General features: G+C 44.1%; 1 protein-coding gene across 2 annotated transcripts; it reads left to right on the forward strand.

Moving 5' to 3' along the window:
- Positions 1-6,130: 6,130 nt before the first annotated feature.
- Positions 6,131-15,860, forward strand: LOC122613334 (integrin alpha-PS3). Of its 2 annotated transcripts, none has more exons than XM_043787462.1 (8): positions 6,131-6,789; positions 11,508-12,498; positions 12,583-12,685; positions 12,752-13,336; positions 13,399-13,528; positions 13,611-13,973; positions 14,038-14,920; positions 14,985-15,860. In XM_043787462.1, the coding sequence occupies exons 1-8, from the start codon at positions 6,596-6,598 to the stop codon at positions 15,087-15,089; spliced, it is 3,354 nt and encodes a 1,117-aa protein (XP_043643397.1). In that variant the 5' UTR covers positions 6,131-6,595; the 3' UTR covers positions 15,090-15,860. The 2 variants fall into 2 exon arrangements, with proteins under 2 accessions (XP_043643397.1, XP_043643398.1); XM_043787463.1 differs by lacking the exon at positions 6,131-6,789 and adding an exon at positions 9,801-10,510.
- The last annotated feature ends 1,033 nt before the right edge of the window (positions 15,861-16,893 follow it).

Here is a 16,893-nt window from a genome sequence, read left to right on the forward strand (position 1 = left end):
GCGTTTTATTGGGCAATGGCGTGCTGGGCGCGTATTAAACCCGCTCGCTGATAGTGGCCACTATTATCCACCGCCACCTCCCCATTCCACCTTCGCCAATCGCCTTTCCTTTCCCCATCACATCACTGCACTCCACTGCACTGCACTGCGGTTCCCTTCCATCTCTTCCCTTCCCTTCCTGCCCAACTGCCCACCTTAACCCACTAATGATGGCCGGAACGGATACAGATGCATGCGGCGGCCACATCGCCGGCTATTTATTGAAAGTGCATCTAATGAGACATTGGCATTGCTTGCCACAATTTGAGGCGAGCGAATCGGGCTTGATGTATGCCATTCACCCACCCATTCAATGGCGGGGAAAAAAGAATACTAAAGAATGCCCTTCATTTAAACATGGATAAATGTGGATAAAACATTATCAATGCACTGCAATTAAATTTACGTTATCAGACACTTGATTACATTTTGTCTTGTTTATTTACTTATTTGAAAAGTGTTTCCATTCCTTTTGTTTTTAAGTTATTAAGTTATTATTTATAATGATTGTTTATCCTGACTATAATGGCGAGCGGACATAGTATTTTATAAATTTCCGCTTTAAAAGTTTTTGACATCTACATTTACCATCTTGAACATAGCTGTTTCAGTGATATATTTGAGTGATATATTTGCACACAATTGCCATGAAATTCGATTTTATGAATGAAATTTTGCAAATACATATTTATACGCTTGTTTCAGCTTCCGCCTGTCGGAATAAATCAGATGTCTAGAGCACATCAAAGCGCGATGTGTGACATTTGAACTGCCGGCGGAAATGAACGAATGGTTTGCGAAATAATTTGCCTATAAATACATTGATTTCCCCCCTCGAACGGAGGAAGTCCGTGCGACAACGCTGCGTATGAGTAATATTGCAAGGTTGGGCTATCGCTGACATTTCTCACGATAATTAGTACTGGCCAGTGGGCGGTGGGTGGTGGGCTAACAGGTGATGAAAGGCGCTCGGCGCAGTTGGGCGTGGGCAGCTTAAGTGACGGCAATTTGCGGTGCCTCAAGGATATTCGATGACAAAAAGAAATTGCTTTGTATTAAGCCGTCTGCCAGTGTCTAGACTGATTTCCACAGCACACATGCCTGTGCTCGTAAGCGAGGAGTTGTGGTGGGACAAGGGAAGCGGATCTGTGTGTAATAGTCCGCTTAGGCTTGCCATGCTGTCGGCACTTTACATCAAAGTAAAGCCATTGCAATTGGCTAGACAGCGCCTTATAATCCTCTGCCGGTAGTCGGCTGTGTGTTCGCTTCGCTCGGAACTCCATTCGTACGCACTTGCTCGGGAATTTGCTGCGGTTTGGTAATGGATAGTGCTGACCAACTGAAGCTCGCCCAATTGGCCCATGCATGATTAATTGAGTTTGGCAGCAAAATCTTCGTCCAAGTAGCTTGGTCCGAGCCAAGGCTTGTGATTCTTCGCCGGGCATCATTTCCGGTCGCATTCACCCACATATTTTGTTCATCATTTGCTTTCCCTTTAAGTACGTGCTGCCTTCTGAATAGTTTAGTGCATTCTTTTATGGCTTATTGTTTATTGCTGATTCACATAATTTCCTTATAAAACAGTCATGTGATAAGTTTGCATGCGCGGGATAAGACAAATCATTATTAGTCACATCAATTATTTAGTATATTAATAAAATAGTAAAACCGGTACATTTTCTTTAAAATTAATAAATGTTGGCCTAACCGGGCTCATGTATATTAACTAATGTTATGCTAAATAACATTTAGACATATAAACCATTTATTTGAGCTTTCTTTTTATACCATATCTTCAAATTCATATTTTTAAATTCCGATAACAATTTAAAGCCGTCTTGGTAAAATGTCGTAAAAAATGTATTCTTCGTATTTTACATATACATACATACATTTTACATCATACATTTGCTGGCGCCCTCTAGCTCTCTGGCCACATCGTAAATCTGGCAACGCTACGTAACGCATTTTAAACATGAGCGCAAAAATTATGTGAGATATATATAAATTTCGTTTTTTTTGGGAAGAGGTATTGAAATTTCGAGGTGGGTAATTATACAAATAAATACAGCAAAGAATGCTAAAAACTGTGTGGAACCACACCTTTTCCTACTGTGCAGATATATATGGGATATATTTCAATAAAAATAAAGATTCGCTGTACATATTTTTCAGTGGTGTAGAATTAACGATGTTGTTTCAAAAAAAGTTAAATGAGGTTATTACCCTATAATTACATTGTACTCAACTCTAAGGAGTATTGCAATAAAGACGTATATAAATACAGCCAAATACAGTGTGCATGCTTTCCCCGGACTGTAAGCCTAATTATGTAAAAACCATAAAGGAGTGGACCTTTGTTGGGAGTTTGAGATGTGTGCGGTGGCTTTGCATTCATAAATCCGAAAGAAAAAACCCAGCAGCAGCTGCAGCCGCAGCTAATCACGTTCCAAAGACGCGTATCTTAGCCGCTCATGATTTGAATTTTAATTAGATTCGAGTTTCGAAATCGGTGTTCTGGCCAGGCGACGACAGCCACTCGTTGTTTTTATGTGATGTGTAAGGAGCATTTAACAGATAGTCTGATTGTTTTATGACGACAACGTGCCGGGCGCAGCGAACGACTGCCAATGGCGACACTAAAGATGACAATTACAATTGCCGATCTTGCGGATCGGAATGGCTCATTTGGAGTGGAGTGACATTGTGGGATTCGAAATACGAGATTGCTTTTCGGCTAACCCTGAGCTAGAAACAAAAACAACAGAAACCCATCAAAACGGTTCAATTACATGCCATAGGGCTACTCCCAGCTGGTGAAGTGCATCCAAACATCTCACATTACACATTACACTTGGCATACATTTCGGTTGGGGGCACTCGAGAAGAAATGGAGATAGAGCTCGAGATACAAGTACACATTGCCAACCGGAAGGAAAGCAGAATGATATTGCTTTATGACTCTATCGAAAGCGAAAGTGTTTCACTGGTTTCACTGCCTTCATTGCTGTCTTTTTTTTCGCATGAAGGCCTGAATTATGTGGGCGTCGTCTGCCACTCAATCGGCCTCCGATATTTAGGCCAACAGATCAATTACGGACTGGTATTTTTATGACACCTATTCAACCTGTCGCCGGCGCTCGAGATTTTCAAAGGGTTGCCTGGTCATTAGTTTTACGACTGTCTCTTTGGTGTGCCATAATTTGCTCGCTTCTCTCGAAGGATCGCTTTCCATAGCCACTAATGTGCCATAAGTTCATTCCCTGCACTGCCTGGAAATATTACTTTCCTGAGCTCAAACAAACCCCTCTACCAATGTAAATGGGTATGTGCATTGGTGACGTCATCGGAAGGTGAACACCTGCATTGATTCACGGACGTGTTTAGTTTTTTTACACTTCCTCTTGACATTTATGCCTGCCCAGAAAGTCCAAATAAGGCGCCGCAAGCTCACGTCCGATTCGGTAAATATCCATCATTACACTGAGAAAAAATTCGAGGTTCATGTCATGTTTAATGTTTGGAATTAAAAAGGTATACCTAAAGAAAAATACCCATAATAGCTGGATTCAATGCAGTATTTCTAAAATTTGTTCTTTATTTTATTTCGGTATATTAGCACTTTTTCTGAGTGTAGTTGTCACCGGCACCGCTGTTGTTGCCGACTTGTGTGACATGCCTGACTCTGTGACTCCGCTGCAACCTATAATCACAACTTGCTGATAAACGGCCGCCGCGCACAATAGTCACAAACTTCCGCCAAGTGTAACGACAGATTGCCACTGCTAGTTGCATGCGGATCCATTTCAAGGGCAGCTCCCCCATTTGATGCACATCATAGCCCCGGAACAGTTCAATTTGCACCCTGTTTGTGTGGTGTTGCTGCCGCTACTGGCTGCATCTGGTGACTGGGATGTGCGCCAGAAATAGCTGCCCCCGATAGCGGAGGATGGGGGGTCATGAACTTCAATTATGTGCCTGGCAGTGGGGCGTGGCACCTCCCCCGTGTTGCTGCTGCTGCTTGTGTTGCTGCTTTTGCTGCTGGCGTGCAGTAACACATAATTGCTGTCAAATCGCCTGGCGGGCGCTTAATTGCGCATTTCAATGGCTGCCTGGTCGAGAAAACACTTGCTATGCGGCGTTGGAAAACCGAATTAGCCGCCCTTTTGAACTTCTTGTGTTTACTCAAGCCGCGGCAAACATTCGATTTTCGAACTTTTAAAGAGAATTTTATTTATGCATCGAATTGGGAGCATTCGACGACTTGTGAATTGAGTTTTATGGCGCGTAATCGACTGTTGTAGTTCCGCTTATCGGTCGAAACGACTTGCCGACTTGCCAGACCTCAGACCCCACTTTTGTTTTATTAGTTTTTATTGTTTTACATTGACTTGATAAACGGTTCGGGCTCTGCCTGCGATGGAAATGAAAATCAATTACTGGGCCCACAAACAGGCAGCGATCTAAGCGCGGCTTTCCAGCTTATCAGCTCGAGACTGCCGATAGCTGGGGGAAAAGTCAACTGGAGTACTCCCCTCCCCCTGCCGATCTAATTGAACCCCTGAACCACTGAACCCCCTGAACCACCGAACCACTGAACCTACGAACCACCGAACACCGCGTGCTGGGCTCGATTTCATGTCAGCGGATCGTAAAGTTAATAAATTGTGGTCACCACCACCCAACCTACCCCAATGATTGGACGCGGAGTGGATAAGGCAGCACGAGTGGCATATACTCTATACTTACTACGAGTATACATACTTGTATTTGCCTGGAGCCCGCTGATAAGCGATTTGATCGCCGTGCAAACATGCCACGGCAGCCAAGTTCAATGACAGCAGTGCGCCGCTCAATTCGGGTGGCCATCGTCGCCTGGGAACTGGGAATCGTGATCCGCATCCTTTATGTCCGCCATATGCTCTCCGTTTCCACTGCCACTCATCCGCATCCCCAAAAGGGATCACTCGGAGAAAAAAAGTAAAAATCGATATGTTGATTTTTAAAAATCATCTTGAATGTAAGATGATATATTAGTAACTCCTTAGTCAAGTAATACAGCAGCCACTTGTAATGTTCCAATTGATAGCTACACATTACTTTTCTTATAAGTATGAAATATATGAAATAAACTAGAGATAAGTGTCATAAGATCGAACTAGGAAGTGCATTTTCCAATAAATTGTTTAGAGGCTTCTTTCTCTCAGTGACACAGATCTGGATGAGCCTTTAGACATTGTAAATATTAATTATAACCAAATCTACGAGATGATGAGGAACAAATAAGCTGGCCTGTTTCCATATGAAGTCGGGGTTCTGTTCCTTCAATGAGTATTAATAAGAAAATACGGCTCCCAGTTGGAACTCCATGGTGACAGGCGTTCGGTTTTTTTTTTACCCACTTATTTGTACCCTCGCACTTGGGCGTGCACTTATGTGTGTGTGTGCGTTTGTTTGTGCGTGTGTGTGTGAGTGCAGCAGGGGGAGTGTAAATGCAAGTAGCGAGGCGAACAAGGAGAGCCACCACCACAAATGGTCGCGAGCGAGTTGCAGATGCACTGAAGAAAACCGGTACTAATTATTCCATAGTAAATCAAATCAAAATCAAGTGTAGATACAAAATGTAACTTACTAATAAAATAATTCCGAACAACTATAGATAGTTCTTATGCCAATGTTTTAGATACAATGTATTAAATGCACTGCATATGTTATTTCAAGTTTTTGATGCTATCTATATAAATAAAGAAATTATGATGAACTTTAACTTTTGATTACAGAACCGGAATATTGCTGACTACCAGAAATCTCAGCCCATCCGTGCGTGCACACACACACACACACACACCGGGCAGCATGTCAGAATCTCTCTTTCGACAATCGTGTGAGGTGGACCCATCGGGCAGTGGAATCGACGGTCGTCCAAGTCTGTGCTGCAGCAGTTGAATTCATTTCATTTCGGTTCGGGTCGTCGAAGAGTGAAAACGTCCAGCACTGATCTGTTGCCCCGTTGAGTCCATAAACGTTGCGGAAATAAAACACCATATATGCTATAGACTACAAGCTATATGCTATAAGCTATATGCTATAAGCTATATGCTATAAGCTATATGCTATAAGCTATATGCTATAGGCTACATGCTGTATGCTACACATCAGTGCAGAGATACGGCGGTCGAGTAGTGCGATTAGCAACGACTTGTCGCTGGCAAAAGTGAGAAGAGCCGAAACAAGTTTGCCTCGATTTTTATACACCTAGATCTCGCTAGAGAGCATGGCGAAAGCCGGCTGGGCATAAAAATTAAATTAATATAATTTCGAGAGAACGCCGCCGCACGCAACAGCGATCTCGAGTGTGTGAGTGCTTCAATTAAATTCAATAAATCATAAATAAGTGAGTGCCAACGGATCCTGTTTTAGTGGTGTGGCTCTGTGGCGCAATTGTGTGATTTATTGCCCTCAGAGGGGCCGCGGTCCATTCGAGTGAAATTACCAAATTAAGAAATTACGAAATTGCGAAATTTCGACTGCGAAAACTTAATTTTCATGACTTCCAATGAATGCTGAATCGACAATGTTCCGTCTCATATTCCCCGCCCTCTGCCTCTTGGCTGTGACCTCTCACATCGAAGCTTTCAATTTTATGCCGCGACCCAGTCGGGTGATAAGCTCCCCGAAGCATCTGAAGTTCCACAAAAACCAGACGCGCAGCTCCTACTTTGGATACACGCTCGTCATCCGCCCGACCAGGTGAGTTACCCATTTTCCAGCTGGAGATCGCCGTCAATATTTGCATACATGTAGCGTCTGGATGGCAATCCACACTTCTTCCGATAACCGACATATAGTACAAACCCGACATTTCTTATGTTTGACGCAAAACAAGCGAGTGCTTTCAGTTCGAAGCCAACACACCTCTGTCAATATTTTGAAACTTCTGGCACACGGAAATGGAAACTGAAGCTTGCGAAAAGGGGATCGACAGAAGTCGAGGCTTGACGAAATTAGTATCGCCTTTGGCTGGTTTATTGGCACTTAACACTCCGTTGCTCTATTTGCCAAGAAATTAAAATGTCATTTACGCCCAGTCGTCAATGGGTGCGCAGCATAGGTGGTTTGAGTTTTGGGGCAGAACTCTTGTGGCATGTCGAAAAGCCCAGCTTGAAAACCTCTCAAAAACAATACCACTTCAGAGCGAATTTTCTAAAAATAACAAATACCAAAAAACTGGCTACTTCAACTCCAATTGCCACAGATAGCCGAGAGATCGCAACTCCGTCTCGAACAATTGACAAACCCGAACACTTTTCAGTGAGCCGGGGCGACCTATGTACATATCATATGATATGTATGTAGACCCGATGGCGGCTACTTTTGCTGGAGTGCGGACCCCAAACATGACATCACACACCTCAGTCGGCGCCACAAATCACAGTTAATTGAATGAGAAGAAAGTGCTCAGATCGAAGCTCAGATACGCTTTCCGAGATACGTACTCTTCCAGGTGGATTCTCTCTTAACTGACACAAAAAGATGCTAGTTCATGCTTTGTAATTTATGTCAGAGTTGAAGCAATGTATTTGCCAAAATTCAGGCCACAGCTTAGATACAAGCACTACTTGGCCAGCAGAAACTTATCTCGTTTTAATTGAGGCGATCAGTAAACCTGGTTAGAATGCAGTACTCGTACGCGACCATAACGAGCTAGCTTTTGACCATATTTCATTTCCATAAACCTGGATGGGTAATTTGGAACTTCCTCTACAGTTGCCGCTCCCCTTCCTTTTTTTTTTATTACCAGCACTTTGGAGCCCAAAATACCCATGGCTCTTGGCCATTACGAAGTGCGCCTAATTATGTACGGAAATTGCGCGTAAAATCACGACAAGCCGTAATTTATATCACATCAATTGAAGTTGGCTGAAACAAACAAAAAGTGTAGATCTTGTTTACGGTCTCCCACTGAATTGATGGCTGTAATGGCTGTGTTCCAAAAGTCCATGTGGGAGGAGGAGTGCATCCACTCACTGTTTCCCAACACCACTTGCATTCTGGCGAAATGAGTCACAAATGTTTCCAATCCGATTTGAAGGCGATGGCGTCTGCAGACCTGCCCCCATCCGCATCCCCATACCCATCTCCATCCCCGCCCTCCGAAGAGTTCGCCTGTTCAGCTGACACCACACACAAATATTTTTAGCCGTCTTACGCTGGGTCATTAAACCGAATTCCTTATAACAAAAACAAAAACCAAAAACTGAAGACTGAAGACTCCACAGCGGAAAACGGTGCAGCGTGGTGGCTTTGTTCTTAGCATTTGATGACCGCACGCTGCAGCGCTTCTTTGTTTTTGTTTGGCTGATGCAGATGGAGATGGGGATGGAGATGGATATGGCGCTGGAGATTTGTGTGGTCCACAACATGGCTTATTGTCAGCGCACAAAAGCCGATAAACGCTCCTTGTTCGGCATTTAAACAAAGCGCCATCGCCCCACACTGCACTTCGCGTCGATATTTTAGTTATGTATAGCATTTAAATTCTTTAAAATAAATTTAGTGAGCATACAACTATATTTATCAGACATTCATGAAGGTAGAACAAATTGCTATATATTTTAAACTATTTCTATTGGTAGTCTAGAGTGTTCTTTTGAATAAGTCATGAAGCTATAACTTGGAGGATCGTTAAAACATATCTTCTTCCTAAAACAAATCAAGATTAAAGTAATAATGCAATATTTTACATTCACTCAACTTTCGTAAGTTTTCGTGGTTAACCTCTGCTTCCACCGAGTTGAACACCGCTGTAGTTATGCACAAAGGCCATGGGCAGAAGTTGGGGCTTGGGGCAGATGCGTGTGCAGACATGGTTTACTTGGCCATGACTCATGTTTTGGGGAAATACGTAAGCGACAACTCGTACTTTGTATTACAGCTGAGATACGCCGAACTTTCTGGCCAAAACAAATGTTGGCTGACTGTTTTTTAGGACTCACACCACTCTGTTTTACTGGCGGCATAAACAATTTCTGGATCAGGTAGCCAAAGTGGCATGTGCTTGTTACTCGCCTATGTAAATATGTTGACACTTTTCTTTTTTTTTAACTGTCGTGTTTTCACGCACTTAATTGCATGCTCAAACTATTTGAAGCGCGCCATTATGCGGATAAAGTTACGCCAGAAATCAGGACGGGAAGCAAATGCATGCATGCTGACTCATCCGACTGACTAAGCCGCAGATTCGAGCCGGGGAAAACTTGTATACGAGTAGATAAGTAAAGCAACAAGTCAATCGAGGTGAGACTGGGGTCAGAAAATTATAAAATGAAAACGTAGTGGTGGAGACTTGATTCACATCAGATGCTTACTTGTGTCACGCTCCTTTGGATTTCGCCAATAACAGTGGTGTTATCAGCCCTTGACTTTTGCTGACTGTTTTAACAAAGAAAATCAATATTTTTTTTGGACTGTCTAATCTAAATGGGAAGTCTATATCCTATGAATGGAGTTGGAAATGAGTCAGTGAATATAGCTGATTAAAAGCAAGTGTTTCCACATAAAATTTGCAAGCTCAGTAAGTTGCATCGTTTGAATTATCCACGGTCACGGTGTAGATAAACGAGTAGTAGGTTTAATTTTTATTAACTTTCAGAGAATTAATTATAAATGTTAATAATTCTTTTAATATTAAAATAGACTGTTATAGACTGGAGGTTTTAGATAGTGAGGTATCAGTATGCTAGGAAGATACAATCTTTTCGGTTTACACTTATCTTACTTTTTTTTGGCCCCCACTCCCGCACAAGTTTTCTGTGAGTCAGCTGCTTAAGAAAACAAACAGTTTGCTATAATGCAGAGCAGCATTTCATCCATGGAAAGCGCAAATATGGTAGGGCAATCGAGTTGAAGATGTTATTCACGCCACTCCCACGAGAGCGGAGCTCCAACGGTACCGCGAGTAAGCCTGGTCAAGACAGCGGCGCTCTCTCGCAGCTTTGAGATACCAAGAGTCGAGTGACACGAGCGTAGCCGTAACCCGTTTGCTCTCCCGCTATCACAGCCAACGTCGGTGCGGCGGTGAGGTCTCTGGGGAAACTGAACTCGGTGGTTAGTAGCCAACAGAGCTTCGATCGGAACGGCAGCAATTTATACCCGGCGGCGGATTTCTGCAACGCGGGCCTTTAAGCGAAAGTGATAATACAACGGAGTGCAGATAGTTGGGGCGACAAACGCGTGGCGTAGCATTAATCTGTTGAATAATCGTGGTCTGCAAAACTGCCGAAATGGTGGGGCAAGGTCGCGATTTCTGTGTGGTGCTGGTGTTGGGGCTGTGGTGCCTGGCCAGCCAGTGCAATGCATTTAACCTATCACCACTGCCCAACCGGCAGATACTGGATCCCCAGTTTGCCACCAGTCTGCCCAAGGTGCGTGCGTCATACTTCGGATTCACCATGAGCCTGCGACCCAATGGGTAAGACTCCAATATATAGCAGCTCCCGCATCTTCATCTTACCCACTCCCTGCCGTGGAGTAAACAGGTTGTGCGGCGATGATTCACTTCACTTGGCGGGTGCCAATCGAATGGCTGTAGCTGTAAAATTGAATGAACAACTTTTTTCGAAAAACAAATATAAAAGTGTTGAAGAAAGAAATGCCACACACTTAATGCCTTGCGCAAACGATGAAGTCATACTCTTAATATCAATTAACTACCATGCCGGGGAGGTGTAGTCAAGCATAGAAGTACACAAGGCAGCGAAGTATGTGGCTTTATTTAGATATCAAGTTCTTTTGTATTTCGTCCGCGGGAAATGTTATGCAAATTTCTGCAACGCTGCACGTCCGAACCTTTGTTGACTCAATAAGTCAGCTATTCAGGGCGGAGTTCGTATGGCTATACTCGTACATACAGTCTATAGCGCTTAGATTCGTCAATGCCAATTTGTTATCAGCCAACGTTGCCAGCTTCGTATTTACCGATTTTCGATAAGATTGCCGAAGTCACAGTGAACTGCCGCTAAGAACGCCCCAAAACGCTGATAAGCCGACAGACCAAATATGTTGTATGGGAACTATGTTGCTGAGATTACGACATCAGTTCGATTCGCTTGCTCACATCTTATCGAATTTCCTTCGTCAATTTGCTATAGTATTTGCAGGTTCTGGGAAAAAGTCGACTAATAATCGACAACCTCAATTGAATTCAATGGCTGACTAATGCGAAGCAAAGAAAGAAAAAGCGTTTCCGTTACATATTTAATATGTAATATAAGTTATATCTAGGCTCAGAGTTATATAGCTGACACCTCATTCACAAAAATTATAGCTTAATAGCTTATATTAGAAGATATCTAAAGTAAAATATAACAATTACAATAATAAACCAAGAAGCGAGATAAAATCTATTGCTAGTTGTTAAGAACGTAACTAAAATAAATAAATAAAAACAATTTTCTTAATCATTACAGCATCATTGTGGGAGCGCCTAGAGCCCAATCCACCTTGGAATCGCAGCGCAACATCAACGAAACGGGAGCGATCTACAGGTGCTCCCTGACCAGCAGTGTCTGCAGTCCATATGTCCTAGACTCCCGTGGCAATGTGGATGGCGCCTACAATGAGTACACACTGGACTCGGAGCGCAAGGACTTCCAGTGGCTGGGCGGCTCGATGGACGGCGGCCCCAAGGACACGGACAAGCTCCTCGTGTGTGCCCCACGGTTCTACGCACCCAGCCCGCGGGACAACCATCTGCATGGCGTGTGCTACTGGGTGCAGAATACGGTGGCCAGCACTCCGCAAAATGTTACCCGCATCTCGCCACTCCGCCTGAAGTCTGATCAGGTGAGGGAAGAGGATAAGGACAACAAGGCTAGCTTCTTCTACATCATGGGCGAACTGGGACTGAGCGCCCATGTGGCGGACGACAATACCAAGTTCCTTATTGGAGCCCCCGGCATTAATACGTGGCGGGGATCGGTGATTCTGTACCGGCAAGTGGACCCAGTGGACAATCCCACCGCCAGCAGACGTGACACGGGCAAGGCGCTGCGACGAACGCTCCGCGATGTGGACACCAACGAGTATACGCCGGAACACTATGCACCTGAGATCCCGAACCCGGCGCATTGGGGCCAGGAAGAAGACTCCTACTTCGGCTATGCCGTGAGCTCTGGCTACTTCGACAGCTCCGATCCGACCAAGCTCCTCTATGTGGCCACCGCTCCACAGGCCAACAAACAGTCCGGCGAGGCGTACATCTTCGATGTCCGGGGCAAGGGCATACAGAAGTACCACGTGTTCCGCGGAGAGCAGTTTGGCGAATACTTCGGCTACTCCGTTCTGGCGGAAGATCTCAATGGAGACGGCAAAACGGACGTCATCGTATCAGCGCCACAGCACGCTCTGGAGGATTCCCACGACAACGGAGCCATCTACGTGTTCATCAACAAAGGCTTTGTGAGTAATGCATTGCCTAATACTCCTATGAAATAGGGGGCTCCGAGAAACAAATTTATGACTAATGTTTTCTTATCATTGCAGTTCAACTTTGAACGACAGATTTTGCGTTCGCCACTGGAGACTAAGGCGCGTTTCGGCACTACTCTATCCCGCCTTGGAGATATTAATCACGATGGGTATAATGGTGAGTTTTCAAAGGAACGCATTAGATTAATTAAATATCATCAAATATTATTTTCGCATTCTACAGATGTGGCAGTTGGAGCTCCCTTTGCTGGAAATGGTTCGGTGTTCGTCTACTTGGGCAGCGAAAACGGATTGCGGGATGAGCCGAGTCAGCGACTGAATGCTCCTTCCCAGAAGGCCTCCAAGTACGGATCGCACATGTTCGGCCACGGGCTGTCCCGTGGATCCGACATAGATGGCAACGGATTCAACGACTTCGCGATCGGTGCTCCAAACGAGGAGGCGGTGTATCTGTATCGCGCCTATCCAGTCGTTAAGGTGCACGCCACTGTAAAATCCGAGTCCCGGGAGATCAAACCGGAGCAGGAGAAGGTGAAAATCACCGCCTGCTACAAGCTGAGTACTACTTCCACCGCCAAGGAGGTACAGGAACAGGAACTGGCCATCCGCATCGTCATGGACAAACAGCTGAAGCGGGTTAAGTTCACCCAGACGCAGACCAATGAGATGAGCTTCAAGGCGAAAGCGAATCTCGGCGAGCAGTGCCGCGTCTACGAGACCCAGGTGCGCTACAGCGAGAAGGACATTTTCACCCCCATCGATCTGGAGATGCACTACGAACTGACCAAGAAGGTTCCCGACTCCGAGGGTGAGTGTGATCTATTTCATCTGTTTGATCTACTAGGTCTGTAACACATTTCATATTCACAGAGTTCTGCGAAACGTGTGCGGTCGTCGATCCGCAGGAACCAAAGGTTTCCACACAGAAGATCATCTTCAGCACGGGCTGTGCCACCGATGTTTGCACTGCTGATCTGCAGTTGAGGAGCAAGAATGTGAGGTATGTCAAAATCAGTTTGTTTGCATTGCACTAATTTACCCTAGAACTATGACTTATAAAGTGTTAATTTTCATTTCCGCAGCCCCAATTACATTTTGGGCAGTGCCGACACACTGCGCCTGAACTACGAGATCACCAACATCGGCGAGACCGCGTACCTGCCCCAATTCAACGTGACCAGCACTTCCCGCCTGGCCTTCGCCCAGGTGCCTGGAAACTGCAAGGTGGCCGATGCGGTCATGGTGTGCGACTTGAACCGCGGACGACCCCTGGCCAAGGGTGACTCCGACTCCGTGGCCATCAGCTTCGACGTGAGCCAACTCAGCGGACAGTCGCTGATCATCCACGCAGAAGTATTCAGCACGGGGTACGAGAAGAATCCCACGGACAACAAGCAGACCAATGTGATTGGTCTGAAGGAGTTCACCGAAATCGATGCCAGCGGGTGAGAACCAATAAGGCATTGATAACTAATTAAGATCTGACTGAAACCCACTTGTTATTTTCAGTGGCCAAACGAACAACCAAATCGACTTGGAGCACTACAGTAACTCCGCGGAAATTGTCAACAACTACGAGATCAAGAGCAATGGGCCCAGTGTAATCGAGCAGTTGACGGTGTCCTTCTACATACCCATTGCCTATAAGGTGGCTGGCTCCACTGCCATCATACCGATCATCAATGTGACCAGCCTGAAGATGCAGGCCTCCTACGACTCCCAGCTGCTGGGCATCGATCTGTACGACCAGAACAATACCCTGCTCTTTGTGGACCCCGTTGAGGTGGTCACCACGCTGAGTGGCGGCTTGGAGCGGACCGTGATCACCCAGAACAGGCAGAGCTACGACATCCACACCAGCGGGCATGTGCACCAGACCATGGAGATTCTCGATACGGATAGGGTGGCAACAGCTTCCATGTCCCGAAAGCGACGCGACCTCAAGGCCCTGACCGCCAATCGGGAGCAGTATGCTCGCATCTCGAATGTCAAGGCGCACGATCTGCTGAGCGAAGACTTTAAGGGTAAGCTGCCCGTAAATCGCACCATTGTGTTCAACTGCCGGGACCCCGAGATGACCATCTGTGTGCGAGCCGAGATGCGAGTGCACTTTAGGCCAGAAAAATCCATTAACCTGAACGTGAGCTACAGTGTGGATCTGAATGAAGTAAACGCCATATTAATGGATCCCTGGGAGTACTTTGTCATCCTCACCGACCTGCGTCTGCAGAAGAAGGGCGATCCCACCTCCACTTCATTTTCGATCAATCAAAGAATCGAACCGAACATTATATCCAAGCATCTGGAGGCGGGACTACCCATCTGGATCATCATTGTGTCCGTGATCGGTGGCCTGCTGCTGCTCTCTGCAATAAGCTATTTGCTATACAAGGTTCGTTTTGGGGTAATAATACTTGCAAGCCCTTATATCTGACTTAAATATATCTCTCTCCTAGTTTGGCTTCTTCAATCGGGCCAAGAAGGACGAGCTGGACCGACTGGTGCAGCAGAATCCCGTCGAGCCTGAGGCAGAGAACCTCAACAGCGGCGGAAACAACTAGACTTTGCACTGCGATTTTCTAGGCGCACACATCACATTCAAAATGGATGGAACCAGTTACCAAATCCTATTTTCACAACGCTAAGACTATCCACTAAATGTGTTCTCATGCATTTAAGAAAGGAACGAAAACAGCAGGAGAGAATTAAGAACTACAGGACATTCAATGTTTCTCTTGGTTTGAACTACAGTGGCAGCAGAAAAGTGCCTTTTAGTTTGTAGGTTACCTCTTATTTATACGAGAGTTCCATGTGTGCTGCACCAGCCATATTGCCATTTGTTGTATATATTTATTAAACATTTTTATGCCCGTTACTAGCAAAGTGTGCAATATGTTACAAGAATTGTATGCCACAGGAAATGGAAGCGCTTCCGACCCCTTGAAGTATATATGATCTTGATTAGGATTACCTTCCAAGTTCCGTCTGTTGGTCCGCTCGAACGGCGAATTCGCGCCCACAGTTTTAAATATCTAGAATATTTAAATGAAATCATAGATATGACGAAAATAGATTAGTTAGCACTTAACCTGGCGCCATTTATATGTAAATGCACATTCTTAGATGAGTAACGGGTATCTGATAGTCGGGGCACTCGATTTAAACGGTCCCTTTTGTTAATAAATGATAATTGTAATAAATTTGTAAAGGTAGCTTTACAGGGCGACGTGAAAGACTTTATTAATGTATAAATTGTAAAAACGAAGCTAGGATATTTAAGGACTTAACAGCTGGTATAACAAGTATTCCTGTATTATATTAGAGTATTAAAACGATGAAGAATAAATAAATATAAAAAAAAACACTTGGAGATTATTTCATTTCTCATTTAAAGTCTATTTTAGATTTGATATAATTTTATACTTGTTTGGTTTTTTTTAATGACTACATTGTTTGTCGTTATTCCTAATATATTGCTTAAGCAATATTTGAATATTTGCATAAGTAATATTTTGTTTTCGAGAAACATTGTAGTATGACCCAAAACTTAGTCATCATCAGCATAAAAAGTTTAAGTCATTTGACTTCGTTTTGGTTTCATTTAAGTTCGAAAGCTCGAAGAGCTCGGTCGCAGGACTTTAAACATTTTGTTTCGTTAAATAAATTAATTTAAGTTGTTTTATATGTGCGTTATTGAAAAACTTTGCTTATTTTATTCGAAATGTATTGTCTTCATCTTGTCGTGTTGCTGGCCCTTCAATCCCAAATCAATGCCTTTAATATTTCGCCGTGTCCGAATTTAAAAATGAAATATGAGGGACATATAAAACAGGAGCGCAGTTCCTATTTTGGATTTTCCTTAGTCATCCGAGGAAAGAGGTGAGCTAAAAATATATGAATATACCACAATATACCTCATGAAACTTAGATCAAAATTATTGATTACATTAATAGAAGTTTCACTCGAATTCTGTGACACCTTTTGTATGAAGTTGATCAATTAAATTAATTTCGGTATTCTGTTCTAATAAATAAAATTCGGTTACCAGTTCATTTGATGATTAATTAAAAACCGTACATTATTCATATTTTGGTGTATCATTGGACTGCAAGTGATTAGAGATTTCTAAATAATTATGTATAATTAGTGGTCTGGCAAAACAACAAAATTTCAAAAAACAAATATCTCCGTTTTCATAAAATCACAGTATTTTGGTGGCAGCTCCTCGTGCCTATTCCCGTTTAGAAGCTCAGCAAGGCATCATAGAGCCTGGAGTAATCTACAGATGCAAACTCGACGACCTTCGACACGAGAACGCAAAATGTTTGTCCTATGACATAGATACCGAGGGTAATTACGTTGAG

Source organism: Drosophila teissieri, chromosome 2R (assembly GCF_016746235.2).
Source record: "Drosophila teissieri strain GT53w chromosome 2R, Prin_Dtei_1.1, whole genome shotgun sequence".
NCBI lineage: Eukaryota > Metazoa > Arthropoda > Insecta > Diptera > Drosophilidae > Drosophila > Drosophila teissieri.